Consider the following 12931-nt stretch of genomic DNA (forward strand, 5'->3'; position numbering starts at 1 on the left):
CCTACCAAATATGAAAGCAAATTCTTGAAGATATTGTTTTCAAATAAAAAACGATTTTTTTCGCAATCTTTCAACAACTTGTATTTCTGAAATGAGGTAGTATAGGACCTAAGTTTATGTGAACTCCTTTAAATATTTTTATAGTCTGAATATGGTGCTAATTTTTCCATTACGATTCGGACTACCCTATATACTGTAACAAAATTAAATTGCCTTTATAAAAGGTTCATATATTTAATTATACATATATCGTATTTGGCAGTCTTTTTAACGAAGTGTAGTTGTGGTATATCCAATTGTTAAACAACACTTCAATAATTTCTTAAGTTTTTGTTTTTTTGTTTATGTTCTTATTTAGGCATTTAATGGTGATTAAATGGAAGCAAAATTAAAATTGTTTAATTATTAGGTTTCAACTAGCTTTAAGAAATAAATGTGAGCTAATTGATAATATTCATATTTTATATAAATATTGCACCCCATTGAGTGAATATGTAACTTATTCACATATTTCTCTGCTTACATACAACCATATCATATAATAGTCAAAACGGTATGGGGGTCACTGCTTACAAAAACTCTGGCGAAAAAAATTTAAACATAAAAATATAAAATGTTAATGCCAAAATGTTATAAACTTTAAAAAATATTATAAATGCCAAAGAGGTTTAAAAATATATTTGAAAAGCAAAAAATTAAAAAAAATTATAATAGCACAAAAAGTTTAAAAACCATATGAATTAAAAAAAAAATTGGTAGTACAAAAATATAGCTAAAAACTGCATATACTAATCCAATGTGCAACACTAGTTTTCATTTCGTTAACCAAGTTAGCATCATCAGCAGATAATATAAATTCAATTCATTGATTTCACCAAAAAAGCAACCAAACTGTTTCTGCTGTTTTGCCTATAGGAATATGTTATGCTGAAGAGAAAAAAATAAAAATAATAAAGCAACCAACTAAAAATTGCAATTTGCACTGTGAGAGACCCTACCAGTTCGAATGTTTTACCAAAACTATTGCGGACATCCACGTATTTGTTAAAGTTTTACAGTTAGATCCTACTGAAAAGCTGTTTGAAAGTAATATAGGAAAAAAGGGATCAAACGTCTATCAAGAGCTGTTGGAATTTCCGCTTTCAAACTTTGAGATAAAACCGACTTTGTTTTTGGTATCTTCCTCAAGAGAACCAAATTATTAATTTCGCAATCAAATGCAAATTAACGGCTAATTAATTATATTTGTTTTACACCCATGGAGGATTTGCAGATGCACAGAAGTGTGATATATTCTCATATATAGAATTAACATTGCGGTTGAGAAGATATTCTTCCCTCACATGACCAATCTGAAAGTTACTGTTGTCAAGGCGAGTTATGCATAAATATATATGTTTACGGATATGAGTGTTTTTTTTTTCTCTTGAATATAATAAATAATTTTCGTCTTGGTATACATGCCGCGAGTACACCGTCAATAGTTGCATATTGACCGCAATCATTTAATTAAACGAATCAATCAAATATTTAATAGTTTATCTTGTCGTGTCCTTTCTGATTAATTTACTATATATGTTATGTATCCGCTTGTGCCTTGAGGTATACTGACAGCTACATAATATTTAAAACAATGGCTCGAAACTGTACTCAATCTGCATAAGTGTACGTGATGCAAATGAGTGCAGAAATGTCAAAAGAGCTTAAAAACGCTTTAAGTACTTTCATTTTATTATACATTGCCGTTATCTTAAACACTTTTTCATCCTGAAATCTAAAATACGTAATAACTTCGGTAATAAAATTTACATCTGGATATTGTCAACGAGCGATGCAAAAGTATTCCTACATTCGCTAGCAATACGGTTGTATATAATTAGTTTCCAATTTTGTTAAGCACAATTTCCATTGCAACGTCATTCAGTGATTCATATGTTTACAACAGATATAACAGAGTTGCGGTAGGTAGGATAAATTTATTCAGCAGTGAACGCCTATTTTTAATTAAATTAAATGACAATAAAAATAACGCTGTAACGCATAAGGAACTCATTATAAATAAAATGTGCATGTTATTATCTAATGCAAAATGTTAGGTTAGGTACATTGTTGAAAACTAGAAATATATGAATAAATAGTGAAAAATAGGTAGGTCTTGTATATAGGTTGGACATGACAAACTCTTTAGAAGTTGACAGGAAATTATTTTTTATGCTTACTTGGTTTCCGATTCTTAGGATTTCCAGAAAAAAAAAACTGGATATAAATAAAGAGGTCTTTATTTTCCAGCCATATTTTTATACAAAAAAAGATTGCGAAAAAAGACCGAACAATCAGATGACCACCTCCCAAGAAGGCAGACTCTTAAGCGAGAATAAAAAATCAAGTATACTCACACACGGCCACATTCAGATTAGATATAAGAAGCTAAACCTTAAGTTGTTGGCTTCGATTATTCGAAAGAAAAATTTGACATATACTTTTTTTTTAATTAATTCTAAAAAAGTATTTTAAAAATTGGTATACTACTAAATTTGATTGCCTCTGGCAGTGTGTGTAAATAGTTTTTGAATTTTCCCCTTTTTCTAATAAAATGCACAGAATTTTTTGTTTAAAATGATGTACCTCAGTTATTTATAAAAAAATTGGTACGCCGCTGCATTTAATTAAAAAATATGCCTTATGTTTTATCCAATATATAAATTTTCATAAATCATAATGTTGTAGGCAGTTTTTAAAAATCTGGATCGCTAGTGAAGATGTTTCCGGCATACCTTTTCACGCCATACTTTTGTAACGCGCCCCGTATAATTTTAAATATTTTCAATGTCTGTTCTTTATATCAGAGCAGCAAAATCTTATTTTAATCTATCGATGGGAGTTTCGGACATACAAATTAATCAAAAAACACTTTTTTTTTATTTTTACCTCATTTCGTTTAAAATATTTCCTTCATTCGCGGGGTCGAGGGCGCCATTGGTATCAAATAAAAAAATATCAAACCTTGTTTTGATTCCTAAAGAATAATAGTACGGCAGACCCAACCGCTGTAGATATATTATTGCTTTTCCCCTACGTACGTAAGTATTTATATTACCACCATGCCTCTCTATTTCCACTGTTTCTCCTCCTCGTTATTGAATACTACGAATCGGCACATGCGCCTTCGTTGTTTACAACTTTACGCATTAACGGTACGGGCTGTGAAACGACTTACGTCCCCAAGGCAAGCTCGCAACCGGCTTGCGCTGGAAAAAGCTTGAAGACGGCGCCGAGTGTCGCATGCCAGACAGACTCTGGCCCAGACGTCTATAACACATGACCGACCTGGGCAGGCACAAGCAAGATGGATGAAACGGGACGAATAATACACGTTAGTATTGGCGCGAAGTCAGTCGCTGTCGAGTCAAGCCAAACGTGGTGTGTCACATTTAGAGCGTTTGTTTTTGTGGAATTGTTAATAATTGTTCCGTTTATTCTTAAATGAAACGCGGGTTGCGTTGTATTAAAAGCGATCGGGCGTCCTTTTTAATATAGTTTGGGATTCGTTCGGGCGGCGTTTCCTTTTTAAATCTTCGCCTTTCGCCGACGACATCAAACGAGATTGTTTGGGGTATCGCGCATTCGAAGGATCGGAGTGCCCTTGGAGTTCCGCGTCGGACTGTTCTCAATAAGATCGGTGACAGTGGTTGTCGTCGTCGTTGTTAATTTAATGTAAGAAACGGACGACGGACATGTCGGTGAAGAGTAGCGGTTCGGCGGGCGAAGCCCTGCCTAGTTCGGGCGGAATCCTCCGCACCGCGGTGCTCAAAAAGATGAAAACATCGCGAAAAAAATATTTCGTTTTGCGTGCCGAAACTCCCGATTGTTTGGCGCGTCTCGAATACTACGACTCAGAGAAGAAATTCCGCAGCGGTTTGCCGCCGAAACGTAGCATTCCGCTCAAGACTTGTTTTAACATAAATAAACGTACGGATACGAAGCACAAGCATGTCATCGCCCTTTACACGAAGGACGATTGTTTTTGTATAGTGCTGGACTCTGAAGAAGATCTTCAATCTTGGCTCAAGGATCTGCTTACGCTACAACACGGCGAAGAAATGCCACCAGGCCAGATTCTCAAGCCCAAGTTCGGTAAGAAAATGTGCTGTTTTGTTTTTTCGCGTCCCGACAGCGTTGCCAAGCGACGTTTTCAGTAAACGCATAGGTGTACGCTTATACGCACAACTCTTGTGCGTTGTTCCTCGCGGAAGTCTTTTGTTGTGATCGCCATTGTGAGCACAATAGAAACGAAGTGAAACAGTCGACGTAACGCGACACAAACAAGTTTCTAAACCAGTCACGTGGCACCATTATTTACTTCTCGACATTGTTATTAATAAACCGTCTCGATTGAATCGGCATTCTTCGGCCGTACACCGAAAAGCGACTTGAAATAATAATTTTATTGCTCTCTCGAGGTGCCGTATTAAAATTCTGCGATTACTAGTTATTCTCATTGGTTCAAGTGGGCTCCGGACTTGCCGAAATATGGCATTGAATCCCGCTTAGTTAGAATTTGCGCAATCGGCGCGAAAACAGATAAAAATAGCTGGATATTTCGACTTATTTTTTTTAACGAAGATGTGGGTATCTCGAGGATAAACAATTTGATAATGGTTTAAATAAAAAACAAGTTTATTAATGGACCGCGCTGAAGGCAGCGGCGCACGATGTTTCAGATTTTGGTGGTTCATCTAAAATACAAAGTTTTGGAAAATTTTGCCTTTGCGCATAAAGCTTTGGCTCAACTTTCGTTTAGCCGAAATCATATACAGAATTGTACTTTGTTCTTTTAAGAGGCCTTTATGAAAAGAGAAACAAACATTTCTTTTGCGGAAATGTATCATTTCCATTTTCCGGGCTTTAGAATAGAATACATTAAAACTGATGCCTGCTCTGAATTCTGAATGTTTTTCTGAAAATAGAAACATAAAAATTTTTCTGCATAAATGTCATTTCCATTTTACGAAGAACTTTTTTAAAATAGTTCTCCAAAATTTCCTTGTAAAATGGAAATATATTTTTTTTTATTTCTTGAAAAACTTTTAAAATACAAAGCAAAAATTTGTTTGAATATAACTGATATCGGTTATTCTATAGTCCGCAAAATTAATAAAAAAATTTTATGTGTAATTTTTTTTTTAATACAAAGCAAAAATAAATTTTAATGTAATTTATTTCCGTTATTCTAAAGTTTCCAAAATTTCTTTGTAAAATGGAAATAACATATTTCCGCACAAAATATTTTTTGTTTTTATGTTGGTAATTTTTTACTCGAAGCTTTTTCTTCGGAATTTCTGACCATTTAAAATTGAAAATTTCTTTTTTTGTATTTTTTTTTCCAAGCCTTTTTATAAAACTTCTACCACTCATGATAGAATTCTATTTAAACTTATATGTCCCCTCTCGAATTTCGAATTTGTTTACACTATGCTAATGACATTCTGGAGGTATATTTTTATTTATATATGTAATTTATTTGTATTCTATTATGTAATTTTTATTTATTAATTTATAACTCATGCCCGTTTTTTGGCTACCATCACAAAGTGATATTTAGTTCTTTTCTTCACAAGCGGTAGTCATGTGCAAGTAAGTATTTTGTTTCAAATCAACGAAGGTTCAATTGCAGAAATTTGTTGAGAAAATTTCGACCAACGATACCGTGTGTTTAGAAAAAAAAAAAGAAAGAAAGAAAAATGTCAAAAATATTCGAAAAATTTATGTAATACAAAATTTCATGGAGATTTGAATCTTATGAATAGCTACCAGAATAATCAATACCGAATTCGTGTCAGTCGTAATTAAGTGTTTATTCTTTCTCTGCCTTAACCCCAAAAAATGATCGTTTAAAACATAATAATTTGGTTCCAGTAATTCTGAGTTTAATTTATTGTTTTTTTTTTCACATCTGAAAGCTCTTTTTTATTTTGTGCTTAGTATGTCTTGTGAGTTTAATCGTTTAAATCATTTTGCAGTTTTTGAAATGGTTACTTGCAATATGCGGAAAAATACGGAACACTACGGGAATATTTCGAGTAAAATTCTATGGGCGTTTCGATTGAATTTTATGTAAACGAATAAACGACAATGTTGTTTCTATCTATCGTAAACACCTTTCATTTTCCACGTAATTTTGATGTAAGACCATAAATTTAACCGGCTCAGTGTCCCGAAAATACTGACTTTATTCCTTTCGCAACCCGTTAAAATGGCAATAAAGTGACGACGTTATTTGCACTGATACTGATAGAATTTTTATGGTATTTTTATGTACCTACCCACGGTTGTAAAAATCGATGTAAAAACTGTCTGAATGAAATTTGGTTTCTTTTGTATGCGTATATAATTAATCCTGTCTTGAATTCGTCCGGGGCGTTAAATTATTTATCATCGAATCGCAGATGTTCCTCTCTTGACTAGAAGGTTTAAGTTGTGCCAGGCGATAGTTGCCATTTGTAACTGCACATATCTTCATGAATGCTTTTAGACCAAGACCAAGACACATAACACCAGATATCGCCACTATCTTCATGGATTTCCACAAATTTCCAGATCTCATAGGACACAAGATTCCGGCAGTGACTGTCCCGTCGACGCCGTGTTAGTCTGCGCAATAGGCTATCGTGGGTTGTGCGTTAGAAGCTTTGAGAAACGGTATACGCGTTTTACTATGACAGGTGCAGAACGTAATTTTTAGATCTTTACAGCTAGTAAAAAATCCGTTTATGGATGCAGTAAAATTGCCGTTAAACAAACTTGTAACAATTTGCAACTTTTGATTTGCACGTTTTTGTTATCACGGCGGCCAATAACCTTTGTGAAATGTCGATTTACGTAGAGCCAAATAATCGGTTTTTACTTTCTTTTAAATCTCCATTAGGTGTGGGATATTGCCTAATTAGCACCTTTTTCTATCGCCTCTTTATCTTAGTTTGTAGGGAAATACCGCCTTCAAATATACAAGTTCTGTCAGCAGTTATATAGTTTTATAATCTGATATTTTCCATCGTGGTGCATCCTTATCCTTCGTGGGTTCTTCTCCATTCCACTTTGTCCAGGTGTCCATATCAGTGTAAGTTTATTTAGGTTCCCTAGCATGAATAAGGTCTCCAAGGTCTATCGGCATGCATTGTTTTTCCTATGTGAAACTCGCTTTCCTAACGGCACTTTTGCCTACATTTCTCATATACAGGGTGTTCAGAAATTGAGTTCGGAAGCTTGCATAAAAGATTCAACCTGGTAAAATAATATAAGCTGGTATTTTACACACAGTCTTGATTTACTAAAAGTCATCGTTACAGAATAAAATTGTTTCAGATGACACTTTACCTAGAACACTTTTATTTTCCCTCTATTTGATTTATTATATCCTCAAAAATTGTTACTCTTGTTTTAAGACGATAGGTGTTATCGTTTAGCCACGAATCGATTTTTTATTTTCATTTGATTGAATCGAGTTACGTAAACGTAGAGTTCATTTTTTCATAACGCTGAAAGTAAAGATCCTTGCCGAAATTTATTGCCAAGGTACCATATCCTACTTTTTGTTATAAAGCTAAGCCAAAAGGACATCCTTCTTCCCAAACTTCTGACACCACACTGTATATAGCAGACCGAGCGACTAAAAATTGCGGTAAACCTTATTGGCCTCCTCCCCTCCCTAACGCTGATTATTTGTCTCTCCGCCGGTTCCAACAAAAGCAAAAAGTCGGGTTAAAACCCGAATAAGTGTTGCATTATTTTGCCCCTGCTTATAATTTTCCAACGCCGTCGAATAAAATAAAATATTCACGCCGTCGGGCTCGAGAAAAACAAAGTAAGTGTTTTTAAAAACATTTTTTCCCTTTCGTAAAGATCGCGAGGACGCAAACAACTTTGTTTTGTTTGCGCGGCGGCAAGTAAGTTTGATAAAATGATATGATAATTCGCGAACAAAATATAAAATACGTTATCGTGAACAGCAGCCGCTCCTGTTGTGAAACGGACATTTGAAGTTTTTTTTTTTTGGTTCTTTTTTTTTGGCTTCAGCTTTGCATCGAGTTCCGTACATCGAATGGTAATGCAGCCAACACGGATCTTGTAAGACAAATTTAATTTATTTATCTCGTGGTCAAGATACAAATGGCAAAACACTACCGCCTGGTATTCCGACCAAATTGCTTCAAAAATTTCGTATGAAATGCTCATCGTGATACTAGACGTTTCAGTTTGATGAAATAATGGTAATATATGCCAAGTGCAACCCCACGTTTCATAAGGACATAAATATAAAAAAGTTATTATTATAAAAAATTAAATTATTTTTTCACGGGGAGTGTTGAAACAAAATATATCCACCATTAGTTTACTCTCGATTCATTAACAAGGTACAAACATTGCTCAGATAAATGGAAACTGTAACAAATGGTCTAATCCACTACTCAGCAACAAATTTAAACATCGTTGGTTGGCCATTAGTTTAGTCAATCCAAATTACAAACAATAAGTGACCCATGTGTGCAACTCCTTCTTTTTTCAACACCGTAAAAGGATCTTAGTTTTAGCAAAACCACGAACCACTCGAAATTAATTCGCTATTTTCAAAATTGGATATAATAAGAAGTTTGACAAATTATTCAACAAGACACAGTTTCATTAGTTCAGTTGAACGTTTGAACGTTATTTTCTTTATCACATCTATCAACTTCCAACTTCCTAGATTGAACTGCATTCCTTTTACGTTAAATTGTTATGAAATTCGATCTTCTTAGTAGTGAATAAGTACAATATAGGCTTCCCCCACTCCTCTCCCTTTTGTGGGCGTGTCCTCCTTCCCCACGACTCTCTAGCTCCTCCGCCTTTACCCATAATCCCTTGAAACTGGCCCCCATTGGATAAGCAACCAGAAATGCGGTTTAATCAATCTCCCCACCTCTAGTTTGCGATGGCGGCGAAGCCAATCAGAGCCCAGATATTTTCCCACCCCTAAGAAAAGCAATGGCGTCAATGAGACTTGATCATATTGTTCGCGTGACCATCTGCACCCTCTAGCGGTTCGAATGTAAACTAGTGTACCCTCTTGGAATAAGATTTTCTTTAATAAGGTAACCCCACCTAGTGAATATTGACCAAAACATTTATTTTAAAAACATATAGTTCTGCGAATGTGTACCCACGCGGGTACAAACTGTACTTTTATTGCGCACAAAGGACAGGGGAAATAAAGACGAAAAGTGTTGGATTTCTTTTCTCGGAACTGGAAGCTGGCAGGCACCACCAATAATATCTGCAAAACAAAAAGCTGGTTAAAATTTTCATTAATAAAGTAGGATATTAGAAACCATATACCTTTTTAATTTACTAAGCAATCTACCGTGCGTTAACTTCATACATATTTCCGCATGCTTCTGTTTTAAGGTATCGTGAAATATTTGACTATTTATCTGGGAAAAGTTCATATGTCGAAAATATTATGTGTATGTGGCCGTGGTAGGCTTTCTTTACTATTATAATTTTATTTATATTATTTAATATTTACAAAATTAATTTGTCTATCTTATTGATGATTTTGATTTTCTTTGCTATTTTTATTATTTGTTTTTATTATTTAATATTTTCAAAATTAATTTAATTTATCTATCTTATTGATGATTTTAAGATATCGCAGTCAACTTTACTATTTCATCAATTTCTTTTATTTATTGCTGATCTTTGAGGATAGTGTACATACTTTTTTTCGTAACTTATCTGTATCTACCCTTTAATTTCCTATCAAGCCATAAAGCAAACTCGAAAGGCATCTTAACTAAAAAGTCATATACTTTAAAGCTGCTGCGACTACTACATGAAAGTGTGTTTCTATGCAATCTCAACAATAATGAAATCTGGACGCTTATATTAAATACTGTAATACTCTTCTCTGCTAACGCTCTAGGAGACGCTATTTGAACCCTGTTCAAAGAAAAACTTCTACAGCCCAAATAACCCCTCTGAACCACACTTAAGCGCATCACTCTTTCACTGTCTTGCAGCCTTCAGATTAATATTCCGTACTAACTACGTATGCCATACACGAAACGTTCTCTTTTCTAATTTTTTTCTATGCGCTACATTAACGAACAGGATCTAAACTTTTCTGTCTGTGTATTTTGTTAGCCACCTTAAAAAAATTTAAAAAAAGGTATGCGAACCTAGAGGATATTTTCCATATTTTTCACAAATGGTGACAACAATTAATGCAAGTATTATTTTTAATAATAATCCATCTTTCGCTATGACACGAAAACATCGACTTTTTAATTCTAACTTTTCTCATAGAGCTTCCCTTTAGTCTCTATCTGTTCTTTAACTAAATCCCCACCTTTTTGAAAAACCAACCTCTAAAAATAGTTAATTTTCTCTAATTTAAATTTGTACGTTTTCCGCAATATGTGTGAATATTTTCGCTAGAGCATTTAGTTACTTAGTACATGTCCTAATCAATATTTTAAAAATATAATTCTAATGATACGTGTTTACGATTTGAAGATAACGAAACATTCCCCAGTTTCATAAATGAGAGCTCACTGCCAAACTACCAAACATCACAGTACAAACTACCGTACTACGCCCCCCTGGACAAAATCAGGTCAGTCAGCGTCATTAATTCTACCTGCGTTAACGAATAGCGTATTGTTAATTATGGTTTAATACGCAGAAAATTTAAGTAACAAATAATTGCAATGAAACTCACTAACATCATAAATTATTAAAAAAAAAATTAGAACAGTTGGAATTTACTGGAGTAACCAATTTGGCACTAAAAATGGAAATTTTCGATACTCTACTAGGTGCCTACAATAAATTTTACTATTATTTTTTAATGCAGAGACACAACGATTTTGTAGTTTTGAATTTGATCAGGGGTATATGACCATAGTTTACGCCGACTCTAAAAGGCATGCAGTCTATTGTTTTTGAACGCCCAATTTTGTGTATTATGTTCAAAACAGAGACTCTCTGGGCTTACGACTACAGCTACCAGCTACTACTTTCAATAATATTAACACAAAAAAAGTAGTAGGTAGTAGGGCATTTCTATAATACGTGCAAAGTTTATGTGAAACTGACTGGAAGACAGAGTAATGCACCAATATGTTACTAAACATATTTCGATAGAATTCCGTAAGAGCTTACCTCCAAGTTTCCTCATTTAGTCAGTCAAAGCATCAAATGGGAAATTCCAATCCAACATATGTAGTGGTGGAAATATATCAATCGCCTACGTTACCGATGGTACCCGACTGAAGCTTCTGCGTCTTCTTTACCCCACATGCCTACTTAAAAAGATACTGGTCTAAGTCTCAATATTCCTGTTAAAAAAAAAGAGAGGTTCTATATTGCCATAAATATGTGTTTTCAAAATTTTACCTGAATGGTTCGTGATTCCTTATATATGCAGTGTTGGCAGCAATGTGGCGACGACTACGCTGAAACTTTCCATATCTCGTGTCCCCATGACTGGTCTGTTTCATATATCAAACCTCACCTCGCACGGGTTTGAACCTCCTTTTAAAAAAAAAAACAGGCAAGACTTATACTTATATCAAAGTAATACGAGGAACTTATATTTTATGCCAAAACTTATTTCATCACCTCCAAAGGGGAGTAGGGGTTTCTAAAGTATGGTAGGTACATCTCTTTCATTTTTTAATTAAAAAAGTGACACAATTACCCGACGTAACTCGATCCGGATCGTTAACGCGTCTCAAGATGGGGGTTTAGAGATGCTGAGGTCATTAAATTGATTCACTATTACCAGTACACACTGAAACCCCTTATTTCCAAAATAAAAAAATTGTTAACTGTTAACACAACAAAAAAAACTATTTTCTCACCAATTATATTTCTGGGTCGTTTTCAGAATTTGTCCAACGTAGAATCCCAAGAGGATAGGGCCGCAATTTCGAAAAATGTTCATGTCTCCCCACTATGCATTTGTACAAGAAGCAGGGCCGGATTAACAGCAATTATATTCTTGTCAGTCAACATACAGCCGCCGATTGAATTCTCGGATTCTGCTTTACTAGTTGCCATGGTCTGTCAAATATGTTACTTAAAAATTGTATATTTTTTTTTTACAAATAATATACCTTTCCTAAAATAATTCCGCCTTTGTCAAGTGGGACACGGGCACGTCTGTCCGCTTTGAAAAGCGCAGGCGTATGTATCTTCCAAAATGATCCAAGCAGGCCCGGATTGCCAGCAAATACACAACTCCCCGATTCAATTCTGAGATGTTGCTTCACGAGTTACCATGATCTGTCAAATATTTTAATTAAAAAAAAATCTATTATTTAGCAACAATATACCTTTTTAAAATAATTTCGTCTTTTTTCAAGTTCAACAGGACACGTGTGTTCGTTTCAGCTGGACAAGGGCACGTCTGTCCGCTTTGAAAAGCGCGGCGTATGTATCTTCCAAAATGATCCAAATTGTTAACCTTTTTTTGATTCCTCGTTCCCCGATTCAATTCTGAGATGTTGCTTCACGAGTTACCATGATCTGTCAAATATTTTAATTAAAAAAAATCTATTATTTAGCAACAATATACCTTTTTAAAAATAATTTCGTCTTTTTTCAAGTTCAACAGGACACGTGTGTTCGTTTCGAAAGGTTTCGTAGTCTGTAGCTCTGTCGAATTCTCCAAAATTCGTTAAACCTTCAGATATTTTCAAAATTTGTCCAACGCAGACTTCCACTCACGCAGTTTCGAAAACTTTCTGGTCTCCCCGCCATGCATTTGTACACGAAGCCGTTCTGGACTATCAGCAAACAGCACATCCGTCATTTTTCTTCTCGGATTCCGCTTGACGAGTTACATCGATCTGTCAAATATTTAATGTAAAACAATCTTATCTATTACTTT

General features: G+C 34.6%; 1 protein-coding gene and 1 long non-coding RNA gene across 9 annotated transcripts in view; one reads left to right on the forward strand and one right to left on the reverse strand.

The window, feature by feature from the left end:
- The first annotated feature begins 3304 nt into the window (after positions 1 to 3304).
- LOC132699911 (insulin receptor substrate 2-B) overlaps positions 3305 to 12931 on the forward strand; it is a 121982-nt gene continuing 112355 nt past the window's right edge. For 2 of the 8 annotated variants that reach the window (XM_060666900.1, XM_060666904.1), the window contains exon 1: positions 3310 to 4134. In XM_060666900.1, coding sequence (XP_060522883.1) covers positions 3735 to 4134 — 400 coding nt within the window. In that variant the 5' untranslated portion in view covers positions 3310 to 3734. Of the gene's footprint in view, positions 4135 to 12931 lie in introns of all 8 variants that reach the window. The other 6 variants (XM_060666897.1, XM_060666898.1, XM_060666896.1 and 3 more) reach the window with 6 other exon arrangements.
- Positions 9154 to 12404, reverse strand: LOC132699920 (uncharacterized). Its single transcript, XR_009618568.1, has 5 exons — positions 12156 to 12404; positions 11901 to 12102; positions 11434 to 11571; positions 11200 to 11375; positions 9154 to 9310 (listed from the first exon to the last, which is right to left on the reverse strand). It is a non-coding gene; the product is annotated as an uncharacterized LOC132699920 (long non-coding RNA).

This window comes from Cylas formicarius, unplaced genomic scaffold (genome assembly GCF_029955315.1).
Source record: "Cylas formicarius isolate icCylForm1 unplaced genomic scaffold, icCylForm1.1 PGA_scaffold_3__17_contigs__length_32017465, whole genome shotgun sequence".
Taxonomy (NCBI): Eukaryota; Metazoa; Arthropoda; class Insecta; order Coleoptera; family Brentidae; genus Cylas; species Cylas formicarius.